The sequence below is a fragment of the Gopherus evgoodei genome, chromosome 4 (assembly GCF_007399415.2).
Source record: "Gopherus evgoodei ecotype Sinaloan lineage chromosome 4, rGopEvg1_v1.p, whole genome shotgun sequence".
Classification (NCBI taxonomy): domain Eukaryota; kingdom Metazoa; phylum Chordata; order Testudines; family Testudinidae; genus Gopherus; species Gopherus evgoodei.
Window position 1 is genome coordinate 8,000,493 of NC_044325.1, and position 26,741 is coordinate 8,027,233.

Consider the following 26,741-nt stretch of genomic DNA (forward strand, 5'->3'; position numbering starts at 1 on the left):
GGTTGCCTTGGTCTGTAATGACTGATAAGCCACAGCTGGAGAGGCCTCATGCGGAGCCGAGCGTAGTCGGTCACAAAAGTGCACGCCGCCATGTGGCCTAACAGGGTTAGACATGTCCTCACTGACGTCAACGGGGCTGACCGCAAGCGTTGAACGATCGCCGCCATGGTCTGGAACCGCTGCCGAGGCAGCGAGGCCCTGCCCACAGTGGCGTCCAGGACGGCCCCGATAAATTCCACCTTCTGAGTGGGCCTCAGGGTGGACTTGTCTGTGTTTATCAAGAGGCCCAGACTCGCAAACATGCCGGTGATCACGCGGACATGGCTGTACACCTGCTGTTCCGACGTGCCCCGAATCAACCAATCGTCCAGATAAGGGAACACGTGGACACGGTTGCGCCGAAGATGCGCCACGACAACTGCCATGCATTTTGTAAACACCCTCGGGGCCGTGGACAGGCCAAACGGGAGGACCGCAAATTGATAATGACGAGCCCCCACAACGAAGCGGAGGAAGCGTCTGTGGCGTGGCCAAATGGCAACGTGGAAATACGCGTCCTGCATGTCGAGGGCGGCGTACCAGTCTCCCGGATCCAGGGATGGAATAATGGTCCCCAGGGATACCATGCGGAACTTCAACTTCACGAGGTATTTGTTGAGTTCTCGCAGGTCGAGGATAGGCCTGAGGCCCCCCTTGGCCTTGGGGATCAGAAAATAGCGGGAATAAAACCCCTTGCCTTTCTCGTTTTCGGGAACCGCCTCTATAGCTCCTTTGCTGAGGAGCGTCCGCACCTCCTGCCGAAGGAATTGCTCGTGAGAGGGGTCCCTGAAGAGGGACGAGGAAGGAGGGCGGGAAGGAGGGAACGAAACAAACTGCAGGCGGTACCCCGTCTGCACCACGCTCAAGACCCAGCGGTCCGATGTTATTTGGGACCACGCCGGGAGGAAAAACGAAAGGCGGTTGGAAAACGGAGGGGAAGGATCCGTAGGGGAAACTGTTACTGCGCCCTCGAGCGCACCTTCAAAATGAAGGCTTAGGACCAGGCGGGGGTTTTGAGGAGCCTTGGTTCTGCCCCCCTTGGTTCCCCGACTGCCTGCGCCTCCCGTTCCTGCCGTGGCGCCTGTAAGGGTCCTGCCGCTGGCGGAACTGGGAAAACGGCCGACGGTGCTGCTGTTGCTGCGGCCTAAAGGGTCTACGCTGTGTCACGGGGGTGTGCATCCCGAGGGACCGCGCAATGACCCGGTTGTCCTTTAAACTCTTAAGTCTGGGGTCTGTCTTATCGGAAAACAGGCCCTGGCCTTCGAAAGGAAGGTCCTGTATCGTGTGCTGGAGCTCTGGCGGAAGGCCGGAAACCTGCAGCCAGGAGATGCGACGCATCGTAACTCCTGACGCGAGGGTACGGGCAGCCGAGTCCGCAGCGTCCAAGGAGGCTTGCAAGGCCGTGCGCGCGACCTTCTTGCCTTCGTCCAAGATGGCCGTGAACTCTTGGCGAGCATCCTGTGGCAGCAGCTCCTTAAATTTGTCCACTGCCACCCAGGAGTTAAAGGCGTATCTGCTCAGCAGGGCCTGTTGGTTAGAGACCCTGAGCTGCAGCGCCCCAGCCGAATACACCTTACGGCCAAGGAGGTCCATCCGCCTGGCTTCTCTGGATTTGGGGGCCGGAGCCTCCTGGCCGTGACGCTCCCTATCGTTCACCGATTGCACTACCAGTGAACCGGGAGTCGGGTGAACATGTAAATATTCGTACCCCTTAGAAGGGGCCATGTACTTCCTCTCGACTCCTTTCGCTGTCGGAGGGATGGAGGCCGGGGACTGCCAGATAGTATTGGCATTGGCCTGAATGGTCCGTATAAACGGCAGGGCGACCCTGGTGGGAGCATCGGAAGAGAGGATGGTAACAATTGGGTCCTCTATCTCCGAGACCTCCTCTGCCTGCAGACTCAGGTTTTGAGCCAATCGCCTGAGGAGGTCCTGGTGCGCCCTGAGATCCAGCGGGGGGGGACTGTTGGAGGAGGTACCCGCCACCGCCTCATCCGGGGAGGAGGATGATGAGACCCCAGGCACAATAGTGTCCAACTGAGGGTCTTCCTCAGCCCTCGCCTCTGTCTCCGGAGCCGCAGCGGAGTCCTGCTGTTTGGACCCTTCGTCCCCTTCCGGGGAGGGAGGGGGGCGAGACAAAGAGGCTTCAGGGGCCCTACGCTCCGCAGTCGCCGGCCTAGCAGGGAGCTGCTGGGGGCCCTGGGCCTGATGGTACGCCCAGGGTGTCCAGAATCCCCACTGTGGGGGGCCTTGGTCCTGCAGCGGCGGATCAGCAAACAGCGCCGCCTGCCGGTCGGTGCCCAGCGCATAGCCGCTGTCCGTCTGGGAGGACACGGACAGCTGCCTGGAGGGCCACGGCGGGGCCGACCCTGGATGGTACGGGTCTGCGCGGGCCGGCACGGAGGATCGTCTCGGTGCCGGGGACCGGTGCCGGGAGTCATAACGGTGCCGGGATCGGGACCGGGATCTGTCACGGTGCCGGGCGCTGCTTCGGGACCGGGATCTGTCACGGTGCCGGGCGCTGCTTCGGGACCGGGATCTGTCACGGTGCCGGGCGCTGCTTCGGGACCGGGTTTTGTCACGGTGCCGGGCGCTGCTTCGGGACCGGGATCTGTCACGGTGCCGGGCGCTGCTTCGGGACCGGGATCTGTCACGGTGCCGGGCGCCGCTTCGGGACCGGGACCTGTCACGGTGCCGGGCGCCGCTTCGGTGCCGGGACCTACTACCAGCTCGGTGCCGGGAGATCGACCGGGACCGGGACCTGCCACCAGCTCGGTGCCGGGAGGTCGACCGGGACCTGCCACCAGCTCGGTGCCGGGAGGTCGACCGGTGCGGCGAGTAGCGTCGGGACCTGCTCCTGGAGTCGCGGTGCCGGTGTCGCGTGGAGCCTGACCGCGACCGTCTCGATGCCGACCGGTGCCGCGAGTGCGACCGGTACCGCTGAGGGGAGCGGTGCCGGGACTGCGAGCGGCGTCGGGATCTGGAGCGCCCAAGACGTCGGGGCCTGGATGGCGAACGACTGTCCGTGGGCGGTGCCGACATCATGGGCTTGCCTCTGGACGTGACCCGCACCGGAGGAACCGGGGGTGGCAGCCGAGTAGGCTCCGTCAGGGCAATAAGGTCCCGAGCCGAGGCGAAGGTCTCCGGTGTGGATGGGACCATTATCTCAACCCCAGATCTCATGGGGGAGCTCGGCGGCACCGGACTCAACAGACCCGCCGGGCCCGGAGTCAACGGTGCTGACGGTGCCGGCGGCGCCGCGGCCGATGTCGAGGCCGGGCGTTCAAGCCGGGTCTGCCTGGCCGGAGTATTAGACTTCGACGGCCTAGGCTCTGATTCCGGTGCCGGAGAAGGTCGGTGCCGAGGAGTCTTCTCGGTGCCGGAGCGATCCGGTGCCGGTGCCGAAACCACGGTCTGCGAAGTCGACGGGTCAAGTGCCGCCTCCATTAGGAGAGTTCGGAGCCTCTGATCCCTCTCCTTTTTTGTCCTCGGCTTAAAAGCCTTACAGATGCGGCACTTGTCAGATCTGTGCGATTCCCCGAGGCACTTCAGGCACGCTTCGTGGGGATCGCTGGTAGGCATGGGCTTCTTGCAGGCCGCACACTGCTTGAAGCCTGGCGAAACAGGCATGAGCCTGGCGCCCGGTGCCGGGAAGGGCTAAGCCCCCCGGCCAGGAACTACTTAACAGCTATTTACTAAACTATCTACTTAACAATACTAATTAACAACTATCTATAGAACTAGAGATAAGCGATAAACAAGCGATAGAAACTAGGAGAGCTAGGGACGTGGAGGACAGCTATGCCGCGCTCCACAGTTCCAGCGACCGACACGGCGGTAAGAAGGAACTGAGGAGCGGGCGGGCCGGCAGGGATATATATTGGGCGCCATGGCGGCGCCACTCCAGGGGGCGACCTGCCGGCCCACTGGAGTTGCTAGGGTAAAAAGTTTCCGACGAACGTGCACGCGCGGCGCGCACACCTAACTGGAATGGATGTGAGCAATCACTCGAAGAAGAACTCTGCCTGACAAGGAAGAGGTGAAGAAGAAAAATCATAATTCTATCAGCTATTCCAGAAAGATGCCAGATGACTTGAGCTGCCATTTCAAGTTACCAGCCACATAACACACTGAATGTGACAGTCTTGCATCTGCCTTCCCCTCCTGTAATATCTTCCTGCTCAAGGAGGAAGTGTGAAGGATTTCGTTGAGATTACTACTGGCAATCCAGGGCAACTACGGTACCACAACTGCTGTCAGCCAAGTGAGCTGCCTTTTCTCCCTTTCCTCCCCCGGCAGGCCAGCTGGGAGAAGAGAGACAGCAGCAGGAGATGAAAATGTTGTGCTGTTTAGTACTGGCTAGTGCAGAATCTCTCTTTACAGGTATACCAGGGAACTGGGAAGCAGGCGTAAGCAAAGGGGAATCTAACAATAGAAATGAAACCACAGCTACCCCTCTCCCCCACCCCCGGGAGAAATTTACGTTCACTCGCCCCTGTGATAAATTCACTAAAGGAGCTCCTCAAAATGTCCCAGGTATTAATTGCATATCACCTTTGTACAAAGGATGAGAGGACTATTTGGTGCGAACTCCTGCCTGGTCCAAGGGGCTAACAAAAATGTCTATGCTTCAGAAAGATCAAAACAAAACATATTACTGTACCTTTTCTTGGGAGACTGTGAGCTGCACTTTCAGTGTCTGACTTTGTTGTTCCCAGGACTTCTGCTCCTGCTTCAAGCTGGCAATAACATTCTCTAAGAAGTTCACTTTAGCTACCTGAAATGAGAGCAAGGAAGAATATACAGAATGACAATGTACCACTAGTCTGTATGCAAAGTATTGCTGGAGATTTCTCTCTCCAGCTCATGTTGACTTTGATGAGAGTGGAGCTGCATGGGGTTTCAGATAAAGAATATATTCAATGTGCATGCTAGTTACACTGCTTGAGTTCTAAGCCACCAGTTTAGAAAAGAAAGGCGCGGGTTACAGTGAAAATACAATCATGTTACTGGCTGCCTTTTTGACTGGTGGTTTTATTACATCTACTGAAGTCCATGGTACAATCAAGGTTGGGTGTACTCCAGGCTGAACTGGACCTAAGCTCTGCATCAAGATCCCTGGGTTTCTGGTATGAAAAAAAAAATGTTGAAATTAAACTGAAATAGGACACTCAATCCAGAATGTAAGAGTGTTCACTCAGATTTGCACCAAAATAACAAAGTGTGAATTATAACTGAATTAGTTATTTCCTTTCCAGTTTGTGTATCAAAAAGCTCAAACTAAATCACAAGATGACCGATATAACCCAAAACGAGAGCATCCACATAGCCTTTTACACTGATTTAATGAAAAAGATTTTAAATTAACCCTTAAATTAAATCAGTGCAAAAAGTTTGCACGTAGACGAACCCCAAGGTCTAGAAACCAACATTTTTTAAAATGAAAACTTAGATTCTGGAGCACAAATTTGCTACAATTTGATTCTGCAGCAGATTCCAAACAATGCAGAGCATATGAAGGCCCAGATAGAAATACTGAAATAGTACCAGACACACATTTGTCTGGCATAACTGTAAGAGGAAAAAGAAATAGCTAAATTATTTCACAGAGTAATGTACTGTATAGAAATTAGGGCTGGATACAGCAAGTGGTTTGGGATATAGGTAAGCATTTGCAGTTCTTATTACCTTATCAACACATCTGTTTAGTTCCTCGCTGAGGGCCTCTCTTTCTTTAAGCAGCTTTTCATTTTTAGTTATTACACTAGAAATTTCATTCTGGAAGTCAGAGAGATCAGGACATCTGGGCAGCTGTGGGAGACAGAAATCCCTCAGATCTTGTCATCTTATCAAGTAGCATTTCTGCTGCTGTTTATGACTTTATTCACTAACATTTTAGACAGCTATTTCTATAGGGATCAGGGCTTCTTCATGCTTGGCATAGTACAAATATATTTAAAAATACAATCCCTGCCTCGGTTTAAGGGAAAGCTACAGTTAATTTCAACAAACTGTTCTTCCACGTCTTTCTGAAAACTGTTCCGCCTGTATGCTAAAAGTAAGACATCACAACAGCAAACAGAGTGAAAGTATAGCAATTGAGAGGGGACAGCATTTTTAGTCGGGTTGTTTAAAACTCTGTTTTGCTTTTGTTAATGCTCATGTAACTTTGACTCATGCTTAGGACAGGGGTTGGCAACCTTTCAGAAGTGGCGTGCCGAATCTTCATTTATTCATTCTAATTTAAGGTTGTGTGTGCCAGTAATACATTTTTACATTTTTAGAAGGTCTCTTTCTAAAAGTCTATTGTATATAACTAAACTATTGTCGTATGTGAAGTAAATAAGGTTTTTAAAATGTTTAAGATGCTTCATTTAAATTAAAATGCAGAGCCCCCCGAACTGGTGGCCAGGACCCAGGCAGTGTGAGTACCACTGAAAATCAGCTCACGTGCTGCCTTCTGCACACGTGCCTTAGGTTGCCTACCCCTGGCTTAGGATAAAGAAAGTCTTTGTTAAAGATTCAACACCCTCCAACCTGCAACTAATGGGTTGGAGCTGAAACATTCTGGAGAGTTGCCAGAGGTTCTCCAGCAAAATCATGGCTGAGCAGGGGCTTATGATCCTGATATTTCTAAAAAGTGAAAAACCCAAGCACAAGGGCCTTTACAAAACCACAAACACAAGCTAAAAATGCTCCCTGGGCAGAGTAAGACTCCAGTAGCGCTGCAGGACATGACACCGCTAAAAACAGCAGTGTAGACAGTGCCTCGGTGTGTAAAGAGCCACTCGGTCTTAAAGAAGATGCGTTTTGTAATCATGCAAGAGTATGAAATTGAGTTAATGGAGTCCAGATCAAAAGGGTTAATAATCCGACCCGATGGCAATTTTAGTTCCAGCGATTTGAGATCACAATACGTTAAGCATGATTCCATTGGCTCTAATGTGACTGTTCATTTAAATGAAATCATACCAACACTTCCAGTAAAATGTACATCTACTGAAGCCTTCTAGGGATAAGGCATCAATTGGTGCAGCAATCAGAAGTCTCCTGTAGAGGGCATCCTGGAACTGACTAATTCTCAGCTGGGAAACCGCACGGATATGACCAGCTGCTACAGAATCACAACTGGATAAAATGCCATATTTTTTAATAGTACTTTCTACCTATTCGTTGCCAAGACAGGGCTCCCAAAGCCCATTGCTTTGGAACATCTGTTGGTGGAAGACTAAGGGGAACAACAGTCTTTACTGCCTTCAAAGCAAATTTATGAACAGCCGTGTGCACATTGGGACATTGTTGCAAGGATACTTGCATTTCTCTTTTGTCATTGACTTCCTTTACAAACAAGCTAATCACCTCAAACACAGTCAGGAAAGAAGAATATAAATGTTAAGAGCAACCATCCTGCTACTGTATAAATTCACCATCTGCACAGTCTGGACAAGAACAGGGACTGTCTTTACCTGTTTGGTCTTCTCCAGTTCCTGCCTGAGGAGGTGGTTTTCCTGATCCAGTAAACGAATTTGAACCTTGATTTTAGATAGCTCGGTCTCCAAAGAAGACACCAGAGTTGAAGACTGGGGAATGTTAAAAAAATGAAATGCTAACTGAACTGGAACACCATCTTCATGGAAAAATTCAAGATCACACAAAAGACCAATCCAAAAGACAGTCTGCGCAATGGCACAGGGCAAACTCTAGGTCAGAGATGGGCAAACTATGGCCCAGGGGCCACATCTGACCCTTGAGACATTTTAATCCAGCCCTCGAGCTCCCGCCGGGGAGTAGGGTCGGGGGGTTTCCCCATTCCATGCATGCCATGGCTCCACATGGCTCCCCGAAGCAACAGCATGTCCCCCCTCTGGCTCCTATGTGTAGGGGCAGCCGGGGCTCCGCACGTTGTCCCCACCCCAAGCGCGGCCCCTGCAGCTCCCATTGGCCAGGAACCAATGTGGACGTGGCAGTGTGCAGAGCTGTCCTGCCACGCCTCCACGTAGGAGCTGGAGGGGGAACATGCCGCTGCTTCCGGGAGCTGCTTGAGGTAAGTGCTGCCCAGAGCCTGCACCTCTGACCCCCTCCCATGCCCCAACCCCCTACCCATGATCCTCCTCCCACCCTCCAGATCCCTTGGTCCCAGCCTGAAGCACCCTCCTGCACCCCAACCCCTCATCCTCAGCCCCATCCCAGAGCCAACACCCCCAGTCGGATCCCTCACCCCCTCCCACACCCCAACCCCCAATTTCGTGAGCATTCATGGCCTGCCATACAATTTCCATACCCAGATGTGGTCCTTGGGCCAAAAAGTTTGCCCACCTCCACTCTAGGCCATAGTGGCTCTTGCAAAATACCTATGTTAGAACTCTGTGAAAACAAGAGCACCACCGTCTCTTAGCATTGCCTAGGATTAGTTTTTCCCAATCCCTCTTTTAAACACTGCCGAAGAGCAGACCCTCTGGCTCAGTTTCCCTCCCTCTCTCCACTTCTATAAAAGACACCCATGTTTGCAGATGGGATTTAAAGAACAGTTTTGAAAGACTATGTACTGTTAAGAGAGAGAGAGCATGGCTGCTAGTGTCATGGAGATGCAATAGTGTTCATTCCTGAAATTCAGCAGTGTCACACCATTAGCCATGGAACAGTCCAGATGCTCCTCGACTTACGCAAGGGTTGCATTCTGGAACGCCTTGCGTAACTCCAATTTTGCGTAAGTCGGAAACTTATCTCCGACCATGACGCAAACACACACCCTCCCCCCGCCCCAAACCCTTCTATTTCTAGCTTACAGAACTTCTTCCGTCCGCTCAAATTTGCGTACGTTGGGTTTTTGTAACTCAGGGCGCGTCTGTATTACGCTGTACCTTTACTTGACACTTTTCCAGTTCCTCTTTCAGCTTCGATCTCTCCTTTTCCCATTCTTCCAGTGTACATTTCCCCACTTCCTTTTCTTTTTGCCTGAGGATTCTTGCCAGCCGTTGATTAAGATCCTGCACATCTGCTTGATTTTTTGAATTCTTTTGACTAAGTTCTGCATTTTCAAAGTCAAGCTGCTGATTCCTGTCTTTCAAATCTGATACCTGATTAAAACAGGAAGTATCAGAAATGACTAAATAAATCTCTCCTGCACTGAACAATAGGTTCAGGAATCAGATACACAGTACAGAATCTCTTTCATACAAAGGGAATGGTTCCTATCCAGATTCTAATTCGTAATATGATGGCATGACCTACTTACACTGCTGTGCTTTCCCAAGAGCAGCATTCTACCTAAGCCAGTCAGAACTCCAGTAACATACACGTTTATTTGCTCTCATTATAATCTGTCTTGTTCAATCATTCTATGAAGAAATTTTACGTCAAGCCAAACAGCGCCACGTTCTAACGCAGTTCACTTTCATGATAGTTTGCCGTGACTGACAAATTTACTCATCAGTCTCTCTTTTGCCATGAGGACATACGTTTTGAGGGGTGTAGGACTCTCATCCATAAGATAAATTACTGTGAGCAAGCAGCATTTTCTAGGCAACATTAAAAAAAGGGCAACAACAAAAAAACTGTTGAGTTTGTTTTTAAACCTATTACTCTTCACCTGTGATGACTGTACAGCACTCCACTTAAAAATTTTAGAGCCTGTAATTGATGCAAGTAAATCTAATGCGTCTCTCGGGGTGAAATATCCAGCACTGGAAGCATTTCTATGCCCAACTGATCTGGGAAGAGAGGCCAGCCCTGGAAATACAACTAAGATCTGCCACTGGGTGCTGCAGAGCAGGACCCACCAGGGAGACAAAGACAGACATTTGTTAAAATTAAGGACTTGTCTACTCTTGCTGTGCTGCAGAAGCACTTAGTGAAGAAGAGGTTACCTATGCCGACGGGCGAGCTTGTCCATCTCCCTGAGAGGCAGTAGTTAGGTGAATGGGAGAAGCCCTCCCATCGACAAGAGTGCTATCTACATGGAGAGTTAGGGAGGTAGAACATGTCACTCAGGGACACCTCTATGCAAAGGAGTTACACTGATATAAGAATGTATTTTCATTAGGAAGTCTTTCCATGTTGAATAATGCAATAAACACCTTAAAAAGTCTGAAAACTACTCTAAGTACCTAGGTAATAAAAGTGTGCAAATTACCTGTAATGCAATATGTCAAGGAAACCTTTAATCAACACTAACCAGTGAAGGAGAACATCTTTGAATTTTGTAATATATGCAAGGTGCATCTCCTCTTGCCTTCATGACATTTAAACTATGGGGCAGAAATTACCTTACGCATCAATGTCTCTTTACAGAAGAGATTTAGGAGGAAACCTCAGTCTACATACCTGTTTTCTCAAGTTGTCAGCCATCTTCTGCACAGCTACCTTCTCCTTTCTTATAGCCTCTATTTTTTGCCTAAATAATGGACATTGAACAAAAGTATGGTTTACACTTGGTTTTTTCAGATGTGCTATGTGCTAGAACTGTTTCAAAATGCACCATCTTTCCATCTGAAATGGTCATGGTTGAAAAATTCCTGGTTAGTACTAGAAAGGCACTCAACAGCTGCCTGTTATGTTCATTCCCTCTGAAGCACCTGGCACTGGGCCACTGTCGGAAGACAGGATACTGGGATAGATGGACCTTTGGTATGGCAATTCTTATGTTCTTAAGACAGGGAACTGCTGTTTTCCCATAGGCACAGTCAGTGCTCGCCTTCCCTCTCTTTCCTCAGGAACTGATGCATGTGGTCCAAGAAATACCTCCCCTTCTTTTCTGGAAGGCGCTGGCAATCCAAGGACCACATGTTCGACAGTCCTTCAGGAGACAGATGGAAGTCAAGGCATGCAAATACTCCCGCCCCTCCTTTTTCATGGTAAAGGTCTTTGGGCACATCATTTTTGCATATCAGAAGCAACAACGCCACTGTAAGCAGGTAGACATGATTGCTAAGCAATGTGAGCAGCTGCACAGTGCTTGGCCTGTGGACCACATTGGCAGACAGGTCCCTCACCTGTCTTCTCAAGTTTACATAGGACCGCTGTTTCTGCCGCTAAGCAAGGGGATGGACAGCATTAGTACATAGATCATTTAGTAGGTGATGTGCTTCTCTGGCGAGAGAACTCCCTTTCCCCATCTGGCAATATACTGAGCAAGCAGAGGCTGGTATGAGCTCATATGCTGCCAAAACTCTACAGCGAATAAGTGCTGTCACTGGAAAGAATTGCTGTTATTTTAAAGGCATACAACATTTCTAACAAGCTAAAGAACCTTGAGACGGACTTCCTATATCCCATAACAGCAATAAGGGTGCCATTTTTCTTGTTTGCATTGCAGTTAAAACCAGGAAGCACATGCAACACATGCCACTTCATATTCTTACCACATTTCTTCTCGAGATCCATTTAGCTCCCTTAGTTTCAGGTTAGAAACACTACCTTCCTCATTTAACAGGGTTATTTCATTCTTCAGAATAGCATTTTCTTCTCTGAGCTTCTCAGCCTCACATCTATAGTATAGAGACAAGACAATTGAAACACACCGATGTTCTTGTACCTCTTCCAGCTCCACTGGCAGAAAACATTCTCATTATAAAAGGCAAATTACTTCTGACAACTAAAACAGCAGAACTTCCCGTTGATAAATATCATACAGATGAATTTAAATGGCTTTTATGTAATGCTTACTAAGAGCACCTCCCAGAGCATTGCATAAGTGCTGTTTTAATTTCATGTACAAACTGAATAAAAGAAGTCTGTTATACTGAAATGTGATTGCGAATTTAAATTACGCCGCCGTAATCCAGTAAAAAAATCTCAGTGTATAATTTTACAGAACTTTTTGTTTGCAACATGATTTGAAGACAATGTATTAGTTCAGACAGTTTGAAAGCAATTGTTTTGCCACACTTTGCATATTGTAATGTATTAGACCATCTGTTTCAGGAACAGCAGTTCAATACAATGGGAATACCAGCATGAAAAGTAGCAGAATTTGACCTGTCTTTTCTTTTGTTTGTGATTTTAGAGTAGGTGCTTTTATATCAGGATCTAGACATGCTGCAACACTTGAAAGGGTCATTCCAGGCTTCCGATAAGAATTTACTAAAAAGTTAACAGCCATTTGTAACCACTTTGTGTAATCTCAAGAGAATTAATTCTTTAACTGCTAAATTTCAACAAAAATGAAGGTAATTTATTATGAGCTACATGTGTTCTTAGTTATGTTGGTATTTACCATATCACATACTTAATGGATTCTGAAGGATTTAGGTACTCCTATTTTGAGAAAATTACTAAGATTGTCTAGTATTAACTTTAACATTTTAGAAAATTGCAGCTCTGCTAGCACCCTGAGTTACAGGCCAAGAACTAAGGCAAGAGAAGTAGAGAGATTATTAGTATGAAAGTTGAAAGCAATCCAAAGAAGTTACAGTAATGTTCTTTCACATTAACATGTTTGTTTCATTGAGACTTATCAACTAAAATACACTCTGCAAGAATACATACATACAATCAAACTGAACAGTTGACAAAATTACTCTTACTTTACCATCACTGCTTTTAGAAGATCATCACTTATGTAACTGCACAGAAGATTAAATTAACCTACAAACGTTCATAATCCACATTAAAGTAGTTTTCTTACTAGTCATTAGAATCCAAGGCATTGTCTTCTAGTCAAGGTTAATCTACTTGTTAATGTGATGCAATCATAAGGAAGTCAGTAGCAGTTACATGCCAGTCAATGAATGCTAGCAGGTTAGTATTCTAAGCACAGCAAGCAGCAAAGTTAGATTTTGGGGGGAACACAAATATGTCCCAATTTTTTTTTTAAAGTGTACATTACCTCAGGAGTTCAACTTTTTGCTGCAGCTCACTACATGTGCTTTGCAAATCATGTATTGTTGAATTCAACTCTTTTTCTTCTTGAGAATGCATGTCTTTTTGCTTAACCAGAGAAGTAACTTTCTCTTTCAGCTTCCTGCTCAGCTCTTGTAGCTCTCGTTTCTCCGCTGCCAGGTCTTTTATCGTGGTCTCACATTGGCCATGTTTGTCTTGCAGGACTTTAAATGTTAAAGTATATTCTTCCAGTTTTCCAAGTCTGCACTGCAGTCTTAAGTTCTCACTGTGCATCTCTATCTTTTCCTGTGCAGATTGGTCACAGGCATATTCCAGTTCCTGAACTTTTTCCAGGAGCTGTGTTTTTTCTTGCCTGAGTTTGACACTTTCTTGAGTACTTTCTTCTAACCTGTGCTGCAGGCTTGTAAGTCGTGGTACATCCTCTTCAAGTTTTTTATTTTGTTCAAATAACTTTATCATTTCAGATTTCAGGCCTTTGTTTTCTAGCTGGATTTCTTCCTGTAATGATAGAAGTATAGCTTGTGCCCTTGATCTTTCTTCTAGCTCTTCAATCTTTTTCCAAAGCTGAGGTACTAGATTGTTCAGCTGTCCATTCTCTTCAGTTGCTCCACAGATCTGCTCAAGTTGAACAGAAGCTTCAGTTATTTCCTCAGCCTTTTTTAGTTCAGTCTGTAGCCTAGAAACTTTATGGTCTGTAGCATGATCAGATGTTATTTTTGCCACCTTGCTATCTTCCTGAAAACATCCCTTCTCTTTCTCAACATCTTCACAGAACATCTTCAACTTGGGAACCGCCTCAAAGATTTTCTCAAGCTCTGTCTGTTTCATTTCCAGCACAGACACTTTGGAAGCCTGATCTTGCTTCTTGTCATTAGCTTCATTATATTCTGCTTCCAATACCATTATATTTTCCAGAAGCTGACCAATCTGTATTTTCAGGGCATGGTTCTCTACCTTAGTGTCTTCATACATCTGCTCTAGGCTGGAATAAGCCTCAACCATTTCTTCAAGCTCCTTAGTTTTAGCCTCCAACAATGAAAGAACAAGCAAGTATGCTCTGTGATCTGTCTCTTTACAACCATCTTGCAGATTTTTGAGAATATTACCCTCAATTTGCTCTATCCTGTCTTGCACCTGAGATTCTTCCATCTCAGAATTTGATTGGTCAAAACTGGAAAGTTTCCTTGGCTCTTGCTCCAGTCTCTGTAACCTGACGATCTCAGAAGCCATTTTCACATTTTCCTTCACAGCCTGCTCATGCACCTCTCCATCCTCTCCCAATTGTTGCATGCCAGACAGTGCTGAAACCTTGCTCTTCACTTCTGCATATTCATTTGCCAAGGCATTGTAATCATTCTGCAGTTTGGAAAAATCAAAGGTTTCCTGCTGCAATTTTTTTATTTTTTCTTGAAGCTTTACGATTTCCAAACTCATCTGTGCCTTCTCTTTTTCTGCTCTTTCATGGGTCTCTTTGTTTAAACCCTCTAAAGCAAGAAGTTTGAAATTCAGTTTGTATTTCTCTTGTTCATATGCAGTCTCAAGCACTTCAAGTCTTTGGCTAACCAGCTTCCTTTTTTCCTCTACCACAGACATTTGTTGTTCTCTGTCTTTTAGCTCTCTTTCATGATCATTTTGCTGCTGCAACATTTTATTATGCAACTCATCCTCTTGTTTTTCAGCAGCATTTCTCAGGTCCTGCAGCTCTTTCTGGAGCTGTTCCTTTTCACACATTAGCTTGTTCACATGCTCCTTGAAATTCTTCTCTAAGAGTTCTCTTTCCTGTGTTAGGACAAAAGAAATGGCCTTTTTGCTCTCCAGCGTTTCATTCAGTTGCTCTTGGGCTTCAGTGCATTCCTGGATGATTTCATCCTTTTCAAATTCCCACTGAGATTTCTCCTCACACTGTTGTTCGGCAAGTTCTTGCAGTTCTCGTTGGTAGCGTTCTTCAAGATTTCGTAGTGCTTCTTCATACTTGTTCACAATTGTTTGTCTGTTGACAGAAAACTGAGTTTCTGTTTGAGATGTTCTTCTGTTATACTCAGTTTCCATTTTTCCCCTAAATATGGTCAACATAACACATTACTAAAACCTCTCCCATTTCTGGAAAATATGTCTGTTTTCAAACTATTTAACGAAACAACTGAAATTTACATATTTAATCACATTTCAGACCAATATATTCAATAGTTGGATTTTTCTTTTGAGACCCAGAGTTACATTTAAGAGACAACCTGCTGGGATTAAAAAAAAAATCTACTTGCCTGGCAAGGAACATAACTCATGCAGTATTTTCAGAGGCAGTCTTACCAAAAATAGGCACCAGCTGATTCACATGAGTGAAACCCTCTCAGTAATGCTTCACATGAGAGCAAGGGGTCTCTTTGAACTGATCAACTTTCAGGTTCTGGGCCAGAGATTTAGCTCTTGGGTTCGAGAACCCAAGCTGTAATTTTAAAAACTCTTTCAATAAAGATGCAAAGAATGTAAAGGGCATGGACACTGAATGGGATTTACCAATTAACTGTGCTTTAGATCTTATTAACTAGTTTGATTTTATATCTGTATTTATCTGCAGTCGAACTGAAACCACTAATATTAAGCATCCAGTGTAAAAAACCGAAGAAAAGGCTTTTCTTTTATATTGTTCTTTTATATTGTTATATTGTCTTATATATATTGTTATATGTGAACAGATTCACATATAACAATAAAAACAGTTCTTCTAGTATAGTTTATACTATTAGAACTTTAAAGAAGAGTCAAAACAGATTAAAGATCAGGAATAACTTCTGAACTAGTTCAGACTCAGCAAAGCTGCCTAGCAGATAGCCCAAGCAGTGCTGTCTCACCTTACTTCTTGGAGTTCCTGTTGGTGTTCTTCCAGCAATTTGTGTTGCAGCTCTTCCATCTCAACAGCATGCTTTTCTGTCAGGCTTTTCAGCTGCTCATGGAAACCACGTTCTACCTCCCCCTTTTCTTCTTGCAGGGTCTGCACCAGAGCTCTCATCTTTTCTTCCATCCAAATACTGCTCTGAACCAGCTCCTCCCGCTCTCGGTTAAAGCTCTCTTGTACCTGCTCCAGCTTAACCCGGAGCTCTTCCTCATGTCCTAGCTTCAGCAGTTCTTGGAGATTAGCCTTTTCCTTATCAAAGCTCATCTGTAAGTCATTTCTCTCCTCGTTACGTTTACACTCAATCCTTTCTCGTTCCTCTCTGAGCATCGCTGTCTCTCCCTGGAGTGCTTCAATTTGGGTTTTAAGGGCACTTATTTGCTTTTCCATGGTTTGCCTCTCTTCATTGTATCTCTTAGCCATGTTTTCTTGCTCCTTTTCACAGTGGGCCTTCGTCTCAACTAGTTTTTCATAATGGCTCATCTGTGTTAAAAGAAAAATGCAGTGCTTTATTTTCCAGCTTACAGAGGAGCAATATTCTCATTTGCACACTGGTATCTTAAACGGCCTTTCCCCACAGAAGCAGAATAGGAACGCTAGAGCAGTCAGCTCGATTTCTTAACGTGGCAAGGATAATTTTTACACATATACAAATGAAATTCATGTTACATGTTATTGGGAAACCAACAAAAGAAAGCGTAGACCATGTGCAGGGTCTCAACTGATTTTCATGAGTCAGGAAGGGAAGGTCTAGACCAGAGTTTGTGGTCCTGATTTAACTTTAGTCAGCCACACTTTCAAAATCCTTCAGTTAAGCTTTTCATTGTTGAGTCACCAAGAAAGTAAATATATTAAGCCATGCAAAAGAAAAGAGATCTGCTCTTCAAGGAAAAACTGATTTCCAGAAGCAGCAAACTATTGTCTCTCTTCCCTCCATGCTTCCTATCCCCAACTGTGGGGGTCAGTTTTCTTAAATTACAAACCCACCGTGTCTGAAGCCTGGTCTACACTCGGAGGGAAGGGAATCGATCTAAGATACACAACTTCAGCTACGTAAACAATGTAGCTGAAGTCAGCGTACTTAGATCTTCTTACCACGGTGTCTTCACTGCGATAAGTCGATGGCTGACACTCTCCCGTTGACTCCGCCAACGCCTTTCACCATGGTGGAGTACCGGGGTCGATGGGAGAGTGCTCAGCAGTCAATTTATCGCATATATGCTAGATGCGATAATCGACCCTCACTGGATCAATCACTGCCCATCGATCCAGCAGGTAATGTAGACAAGCGCTGAGACTCCCTTTTACAGTTGTACTGTAGTCATGAATGGATGCAAACTAGGATTATTTTCAGCTGGGAAGGTGGGATAAGGAGATAGTCTGAAAACCCCCACACTACCGCAGCCTGGGCCACAGTTTAACATTGCCAGGCTGCTTAAACTTCACTTTTATCAACTTTCTATCCAACAGCTTTTCAAATTAACAATTGTTCCAATTGCTCCAACTACTCAGGTGACTAATTTGGGGACACCACTTGAGTTTCCTGTGCTCTACAGACCAAGAGTCCAAGTGTACAGCAGGAAGGCGTTACTATTTTCTACTTGCTGGTACGTGGCTGTTACACTACAGCCTCATGAGGTGTCCTGCCCTCCCAACCACAGAGGGTGAGTGCTGCACTTGTGCTGGACGGAGGAGAGAGATAAGAGGCCAACCACTGGCGGTTGCAGGTCAAATGGCAGCAAGAAAAGGAACAGCCAAAGCCACGCCCCTTCCAAAGGAACCATGAAAGGGATGAGGGAATTTCCGAGGCTTTATTTGCGTATGAAGATAGCTTACTGTGTCTTTGAGCTCCTGTTTCAGATGCTGCAGCTCCTTGTGGTGTTGTTCCTTCATTCGTTCAATGACCATTTCTGCTTCTATGCTCATATTTAGTGGATTGCAATCTTCAGAACCAAGCCCTAAAAAAACCCAACAAAACAAAAAAAACCACGCATGTGTTTTCTTGAAGCCCCAAGTGACCAAATGTTCAAGCAAAGCACCTCACCACCTACTCTCCTGGATTTATTGAAACTCAAGGGTGTCAGTTACAACAGCAGGATTCTGTAACAGCCCAGCTCAGGCTCAAACCATCCCAAGGCACCTGGGGCAAAGCAACGCCAAGCTTTCATTTTAGTCTTAATGCTTAACACAGTGACTGACTGCTCTCCAGCGGCAACACTTTCCCTGAGGTTAAATATCAGAATGGCGGCCCCACTCCCAGGCTCTCACTGAACTGCCCACAGGGCAGGTTTGGGTGGAAGGGGAGGATGGAGGTGTTGTAAACCCTGCATTAAGCTCACCTCTACACTCTCCCTATCCTGGAGTCACTGGGCACACGCGTCATCACCCAGTGGCAATCTGAACAGCCCTCAGACATCTTTGACTTCTGCCAGCTGAAGCCATAGCCAAGAATCATTGCTGCATATAAGCACTGGAGCCATTCCCTCTCCACCAGTACAGCTGAAATCTCTATGCCAGCTTCATGTCACCAGAGGTTCCACTTTGCAATGGGGCAAATTTCTCTGGACCAGATAGGTCAGCTCTGGGACCTGGCTCGGCTGGCAGCTTGGCGTGGAGCAGCTGCACCACACTAAGAATATGTCTTCACTATCGGCCGGATCAGCGGGCAGTGATCAATCCAGCAGGGATCGATTTATTGCATGTAGTCTAGATGCGATAAATCGATCCCTCAGTGCTTTCCCGTCAACTCCTGTACTCCAGCACCGCAAGAGGTGCAGGCAGAGTCAACGGGGGAGTGGCAGAGTCGACTCACTGCGGTGAAGACACTATGATAAGTTGATCTAAGTACATCAACTTCAGCTACATTATTCATGTAGCTGAAGTCCTGTAACTTAGATTGATCCCCCCTTAGTGTAGACCAGAGCTAAAAGTAATGGCCCATCATCATCTGCCTGTTCTCATATTGCTTTGCTGGGATGGTGGTCGTGATGGTGCAGGATTAGATAGGTACCAAAAAAGTTGCTTTAGTTTAATGAAGGAAAATATACATGTTTTGTAGATTAAGGAAAATAAATGGGTTTTAGCAGCCATAGGAAGGGCTTTGAAAATACAGGGAGAAAAATGTAAGTGGCAAGATCAGTTATAAAAATGCTGCACTTAAAATGTGACTGATAAGAAAGAGAAGCCTCTGATCACCAGGAATGGCATCCTCTAGTTTGCATAATAAAGAAAACATTGTTCTGTATTGCCCCAGGAGTGACCCCTAACACACCAATGTCATCCCAAAGAAGGAGGCCGAGCCATAAAATCTTATCTGCTCAAAGCCGGGGAAGGGGTCAACCTCAAACTCCCCCAGACTGGTTCTTAACTAAAGATAGCAACTGGCAAACACATCACTTGTCTGTATAAAACGCTGAGCTCTTAAAGGGTTCGTTACTAGTACCTGCCTGACCAGGTGGGACCCGCCCACATGGGTTTGAGTATCTCTGGGTTCAGTCCTTCTGTGAGTATTCTGATCAAATGCTCATGCTGTGTGTTGCAATAGCTTATTATTTCGGCTTTTAGACGTGCTTAGAGCAAGTGTATAAACATTATCTGGCTTTTAGATTTCATAAACGAATTAACAGTTGATTTGGTGTTGTGGGAATATCCTGCCCTACTACGACTGCTGATATCTCTAGCGCGGGGACTGCTCCAAGTGTTTGATTGTCTGGGATTTCCTTATGTTAGTAAGTTTCAAGTTGTGCCTAGTTCTGGCATATCAACTCCCATTTAATCCATCTTGTCACAAAAAGTTCCAGAGCCGAGAGATTCCTATAATCCCTCCACTAGAATACAGCAGAAGAGCCTACTCCAAAACAAACCTAGAGGAAATATCCTTTACCTTGATCAGGCTCCACACCACCACTTCCCCCATTTTTCATGTCAAACTCCTCATGCAGCGAGCTTTCCAAAGAAGGCCTAAATATTCTGCCTTGAGTACGATACTCTTCCAGCTCAGACTGGAGTTCATCGATCTGGTCTTGCATCTCCTGAGTAAAAAAACACACCAGAATGAAATAGACCAAGTCACGGGAACAGATATATTGCAACATGACAGGACATTCAATCTCGTAAAATAAACCACTCTGACTTGCCAAAAATCTTGGAGTAGCCTAAGACCAGCACTAATTATCCTCCCATCTGCAGACCCATGGCTGTCCTTTTCCAAGTTCCAACACACACAGATAACTTCGAGGTGTATGTTTACTCACTGAGCTATCAGCACATTCATACTGAATGTACACTTTGTGTAGGAAACATATGAAGCTTTCATACTCTACATTTTGGTCTGTTTCCCATTGGTTGTTACCCAGGATACAATGTAGGAACCTTTCAAACATAACCGTGAAATATCTGCTATCACTCACAGGGGAACCACCCTTCTGCTGTGACCTGGATATGAAAGTTACAGGCTGTGATGCCCTCAATGCACATTAATTCATTTACCATCTGTTACTTTTGCCCAGTGGCCAACAGGATATCCTGGCTCTGCGCCACATACAAACACACTGAGCACATGGCATTAGCGTTTATTGGGGCAAATGAGTACCTGAGCTAGTATGCATGTACACTAATTCATGTGCATTTGGAAAATGTCCACTAAATGAACCCTGACATTTCACTCCCCCAACCTCCTCCAACAACTTCAGAGCTGACAGTCCTTCAAAGTAGCGGGCTGCATATTCCCATAAGAACATGGAGAGGCAAATATTTGGCCTGCAGACACCATCTGAAAGAAAGCAAGTATGAATGTACCTAGTTCTACAGGGTTTTTGGCTTTAGCTCCCAAATTGGTGGAATCCCAGAATGGCAGCAGAGTGACAGTACTGCTGTGGATTAAATGTCATCTAAAACCAGGGCATTCCGTGTGAAACAAGAAAGCTCATCCATTCTGCTTTGAATATTTGCAGCCACAGCAGTCCTTAGAAAGTGGATAAAATTAGAGTAGATATTTTGGGGACACAAATTACAAGAATTTTGAATCAGGATGGGTTGATTTAAATCACAGCGTTGTAAATCATGATTTAAATCAGCAAGCAGAAAACCCTGATTTAATTTTAATTGTGTTTTGCATTTGTACTTCATTATTTACTTAAGGAAACGTTGAGTCTGATTGGTTGGTAATCAGTAAAACAACAACTGAACACACCCTTTTTGTTACATTTGGCACTTCCTTTTGATAATGTGGCAGAGCTCTGGCTTTGCTCCTGTGGGTCCTGCGCTTCTAGGCGGCTTATGCTAGCCTCAGTGGCTCACTGTGACCCTCCACGTAGCCCTTTTCTCTCTAGGGCCAGGGTTACAGTCTACTGAGGCCAGCAAAGAGGTTGGTGAGAGAACTCCCATAGTTTCTGTTGTCCCTGGGGGCTTATTTCAGAACAGTTTAGCCTCCTGTCCTGACAGGGGCCTGACTTCCCCTCCCAGATGTTCCTGTAGTGGTGGGTTGGGGAGAACCCTGGCCCGCCCTCTACTCCGGGTTCCGGCCCAGGGACCCTAATGGTAGCAGTTGTTGGCAGCCAACCTTTCACTGCCAGAGTTGCTACATTTCCCTGGGCCACTTCCCCACAGCTCTCCTGCTTCTCCCTTCTTCACCCTTACCTTAGGGCTGCCTTAACCATGGTTTGGGGGTGTCTTCATTAACCAGCCCTTCAGCCGCACTTCCTCTCCTCTGGCTCCCTGGCTGTCCCCTGCCTGACTGGAGTGAGCCCTTTTCATAGTATCAGCAGGGTCTTAGAGTCAGGTGTTCTCATTAGCCTGGAGGAGCCCCTGCTCTGGTCAGTCAGGGAACAGAAAACTATTAATCCAGTGGCCAGTATATCTGCCTTCTGCTATACCCAACTGGCCTGGGTCTATCACACTAACCAGGAGGATATACTAGATCTAGAAACTTTTATTTAAGCAGTTGTGTAGCATAACTTACGTTTAATCATATTCTTAAATTTTATATTTTTTATTATGTTAGAAAATGATCAATGATGCATCTCTTATTTACTAGATGATTGTTTTTCCTGCAATGTGTGGATTGCAGGAAAACAGTCATCTAGTATTCCAGCTCTATTTGAATGCAGATTTAAAATCAACTAAAAATGCATAAAAATGGCATTTTAAAAATTAAATATGTTGGATACATAAGGAAAATTGATCAAAACATGTTTTGCATTTAAAACTAACTGATTTAATAAACAAAACAAGTAATTTTATCTGTAGTTAGTGAATTGAATGGATTGTTTCTGGCCATGTCTTTCAAGATTTTAGAACAAATAGATCTCATCCTCTCACACCTACTTATTCACATATTAGAAGCAAAAAAAAACACAACCCCCCCCAAAAAAAGCTTTCCTGCTTTAACTCCCAATAGGTTTCTTAACTTGGAATGAGCTCAGGGGTTCTCAAACTTCATTGCACCGCAACCCACTTCTGACAAAAAAAGTTATTACATGTCCCTGGGTGCAGGGAAAGAGGGCTGCAGCCCGAGCCCCACAACCCCGGATGGGGATGGAGCTTGGGCTTCAGACCTGGGTCCCAGCAAGTCTAATGCTAGCCCTGGCAGCCCCATTAAAATGGCGACTGGACCCACTTTGGAGTCCCAGCCCATAGTTTGACTAGCTCAGCGGTTCTCAATGAACTGAACTAGTTAACTAAACTGAAATGAAGAAAATATTCTCTCTGCACCTGCAGAAGAGGCTGCTGCTGTCAAAAGCTAGCTTAGCACTTCAAACTCTGGTTCCAGGTGTTAGCCAGGGACATCCACCAGTTCAGTGAGTTCACTTTCTTTATAGGTTGGCAGCCCACGTGTACTGCTTAGTATTGTTTTTTGTGCAGTTTAATTTAAATGATTTCAGTAGATTTGAATATGTTTAGGTCTTAGCGTGAGTTGTCAAGTTCAAATTTAATTTGATTTCTTTTTCTGTAATCATTTATTTAAGTTTTAAGAAAACTGATTTTTTTTTTATTTAAAAAACAATTTTCATCCACCCTGGTTTAAATGCATAAGATTTCAGGCAAAAAATGCTTTCTTTACATGCAACTGTTCTTTGGCTTGTCTCTTGGGCAGCCGAAGGTGGTAGCGAGTTTCACAATGTGAGACTCAACTTGTTCCAAAGGCCAACAGCCAGAAGGTAACTTTTGCCTGGAACTGTATTAGGACTGGCTAACACAAAAGGCTTCATATCCCAACCTTAATTATCAATCAAGGTACTCCGCTTTGTCATGATTATTTTCCTTAAAAAACAACAGCTAAAAGAGGGGCTTTTAGGTCAAAAGGCTTGCATTGGTCTAACAAGGGGGGGGATTACACCTCTACCCCAATATAATGCGACTCGATATAACACGAATTCCGACAGAATGTGGTAAAGCAGTGGTCTGGGCAGCAGGGCTGCGTGCTCCGGCGGATCAGCGTGTCAGGCTCCAACACACTGCTTTGAGTGGCATGTTAAGGGTGCTGGGCTGGGGCTGAGGAGTTGGATAAGGGCCCGAGGGTCTTGGGGGGCAGGAGGGGTTGGATGGTTCAGAGATTCTGGGAGTGGGGCAGTCAGGGCACAGGGAACAGGGGCATTGGATAGGGCGTGGGAGTCCTGGGAGTGATGGTCTCTGGAGGGGGCAGCCAGGGGACAAGGAGCAGGGGGTTGGATGGGTCAGGGGTTCTGAGGGGTCAGTCAGGGGGCGGGAAGTAGGTGGAGGTCGGATAGGGGGTGGGGCCAAGCATGTTTGCTGACTGACCATTAAATAAATGGAAATGGTTGGGGCCAGAGCAAGTCCGATATCATGCAGTTTCACCTTAACGCGGTAAGATTTTTTGGCTCCCGAAGACAGCGTTATAATCGGGGTAGAGGTGTATTTCGTTCATAAAATAGCAAACTCACCTGAATCTTAGACATGGCTCTTGATTCCTAGAAGAATGATGCGTTAAGTACAGAACTGAGATCCAGTACTGAAGTTGGTGTCTCCCAACCCTTTGATTCACTCACCCTGCACTGCTGTTCATACTCGTTTTTCATTTGTACCAATCTCTCCTCCTGCAGGAAAAACTCGGCACTGCTGGGATCAAGGTCGCCGAACTACAGCGCAACATGAAAACAATCTAGTTAATCCTCCACTGTGAATAATCCTGGTGCAGAATTCAAGGCCAGGCCCCAATTCCCAAGCATTCCAATCAGGCTGTGTTTTATTTATTTATATAGAAAATACTGTTAGAAGGGACAGACAGCAAGAGATCAAAACAATTTTCTAGGCAACAGACTAGCTGTTATTTCACAGTCCCGCATTCTCATTTCACTAACTTTGGTTCCAGTGGGTATTTTTATTTTTAGCCAATAATATATAATGCAACTATAGAAGTAACTATCCTGAAAGGGTAACCTGTTTAAATGTAGGAATCGTTTACTGGATTAGAGGCACAGAAAATTCTACACAGTTACATCTTTTAAGAACATTGACAAATGTTAAATGACCAAAAGAGGATCCAATCCTAAATTACAGTGCAGGTTATTATAACCCAGCTAATTTTTTCCCCCTGATTTTTAGCTCACATTTAAGAGTGCAAGGGCTCCTAATGTCGTGTCTTTATTTAAGGCAGGATCTCAGACAAGGATCCATGTAGGTGTGTCTATGTGACTCCCTTTCTGTGACTGGGACCATAGAAAACCAGCTCTGCAGAAAAGAGACAGTTTCCTCTGGGATTTGGAAAATGCTTCACCCACTTTAGGGTACTACATGAAATAGTAAGTCATTTACTGATAATTTAGGAAAATATAACCTGCATTAACACTCAGACACAGTTGTCAGAGTAACCAAGGTCCACTGTGGTCAGGTTCACAGCGAAGGTCTCCTGCTAGTGGTTAAATCAGCACCAGCCAGCCACCCTTTAGGAATTTGCTCTCTATTAGAAAGGCACAATGGAAGGAAGGGAGGCTCACCTTCTCGGCCAAGACATTTTCCAAGTTCCTTTGCAGTTTGCTTGTCAGGCTCTCATACTCTGTCAGCTTCTGTCCAGTCTCCAACAGCTCACTCTCTAAACGGCTGCTTTCCTAAAGGAGAGGTGATCGTAAAGTTCTGGCCTATTTTTGTTTGTTTTAAAAAAAACTTTCCAAACACTGATACCCAAGAAAGTCCACAGTCAATCAGGTCAGAAGGTACATTTGTCTTGCCTAGAAGTAGGTCCAAGCCTGGCTTCTGACAGATACTGGTACAAATGTCAGTTACCAACACGAAGTGTGAATTTGTCTGCTGGTAAAAAATGGAAGACTCCTCTTGTCACACCAAAGTCACAAACAGGAAGGCCTGAATCTGCAAGCAGCGTATAAAGTGAAGAGCAATCTCTAGTTCTGTCTTGAAGCTCTTCTCCCTAGTATTCCCTGCATGCATCTGGCCAACAGCTGCCTAAGGAGGAGATGACAACTTTCAAGGCAGATGAGGGGATAGACATCAGCAATATCATTAAACGCCCTCCATCCCCACCCCCAGAGCTTGTTTACGTACAGCCTGCTCACCTTAGTTTGTTTTTTCAACTGGGCAGAAATAAACTAACCATGAAGTTTGAGAGTGAAGAGTTGCCTGATCCAATTGCATTCAGACTAAAACTAGATCATTTATGAGTTTGCTATTTCTAAAAACATTTTGGAAAGGAACCTGAATCTGGGGCCTAAATACTAATGGCCCCAGCTCAAAAAACACAACCCTGCAGTCAGACTGTTTTGAGAATACAGATCCAATTGGAGAATAGGTTTATGGGGGTTTCAAAGCTGTATTTTAATATGTCAGGACCTTAGCAGTAAGATGTTTCCCCTGCTAGCTGATGGCCAGATGACAAAACAGACAGCTATCAAGCAGAATTTACTCCTGGGGGAATTCTGCACCACTGCACAGGCACAGAATTTATGTCCCCCGCAGATTTGTTTGCTTCCCTGCAGAAAAATGATTTTCTGATGGGGAAGCAAAGGGAACCCACAAGAGCGGTCATGCGACCCTCCCCAGCCATGTGTTTCAGGTGCCCAGGGCAGCAGACAGAGAGGTAAATCACTGTGGGCAGGGGACAGGACTGGGGAAGACCAGGCTGGTGGCTCCTACCCTGTGCCAGGCACAGTTGCTAATCCCAACTAGGCTGGGGAGGACAGGACTTCCTCTTCCCCTGCACGGCATCTGGGGCCGGGTCAGACCTACCTGGAGATTTCTCCCCAGCTGCAGGAAGCTCTGCAATCCACTTCTCTCCCCACTTCCTGCACCCATCGCTCCTCAGCTGCAGGGGGAGGGATCGCTGTACAGGGAGCTGCTCCCTTATCTGCCCAACCCTCATAACCACACCGTCCCACTGAGCCTCACACTCCCGCACTCAGAATGTCCCCTACCCCGATGAGCCCCACTCCCCCTGCACCTGGACCAACTCAATGAGCCACTCACATCTGGATCCCCACCCCACACCCAGAGCCTCTGCCAAGCTCTATCCCGCCCACACCCAGACCCCCCCACTGAGCCCCAACCACCTTGCAGAGTCCCATTACCACTGCACCCAGAAACCCCACCCAACAAGCCCCTGTGCATCCAGATCCCCACACCCAGATCCCCCATTGAGCTACCTGCATCCAGCTTGCCCCACAGAGAACCCTCTCAACCCACACTTGGATCCCCTCACGCTAAGCTCCTTCACACTTGGATCCTGCCACATTTGACAAATAAAATTGGCAGAATTTTTATTTTCTGGCACACCATTTTTAATTTTTTGGCCCGAATGCCCTCAGGAGTAAGAATAGCCCATCTGGTGTCTGGGTTGACAGGACATGTACATGCTGCATATCACAGCTGCAGAGTCTGGGACCCTTATGACATCTAGGCAACAGCCTACCCAAGCAAGCCTACACCTAGACAAATCATGCTGCTAAAGGTAATTTCATCCAGCCCAATATACACAGTCACTGATTCTCGTAAGGAGGGCTGATTT

The 26,741-nt window shown here is 46.1% G+C and overlaps 1 protein-coding gene across 11 annotated transcripts in view; it reads right to left on the reverse strand.

Moving 5' to 3' along the window:
• Nucleotides 1–26,741, reverse strand: part of NIN (ninein) — a 123,131-nt gene that overhangs the window by 31,682 nt on the left and 64,708 nt on the right. For 9 of the 11 annotated variants that reach the window (XM_030562841.1, XM_030562844.1, XM_030562840.1 and 6 more), the window contains exons 13-24: nt 24,724–24,834; nt 23,776–23,865; nt 19,653–19,800; nt 17,606–17,727; nt 15,729–16,252; nt 12,866–14,935; nt 11,400–11,525; nt 10,363–10,432; nt 8,901–9,116; nt 7,506–7,619; nt 5,728–5,850; nt 4,703–4,816 (exon numbers count right to left, since the gene is read on the reverse strand). In XM_030562841.1, coding sequence (XP_030418701.1) covers nt 4,703–4,816; nt 5,728–5,850; nt 7,506–7,619; nt 8,901–9,116; nt 10,363–10,432; nt 11,400–11,525; nt 12,866–14,935; nt 15,729–16,252; nt 17,606–17,727; nt 19,653–19,800; nt 23,776–23,865; nt 24,724–24,834 — 3,828 coding nt within the window. The remainder of the gene's footprint in view (nt 1–4,702; nt 4,817–5,727; nt 5,851–7,505; nt 7,620–8,900; nt 9,117–10,362; nt 10,433–11,399; nt 11,526–12,865; nt 14,936–15,728; nt 16,253–17,605; nt 17,728–19,652; nt 19,801–23,775; nt 23,866–24,723; nt 24,835–26,741) is intronic. The other 2 variants (XM_030562850.1, XM_030562851.1) reach the window with 1 other exon arrangement.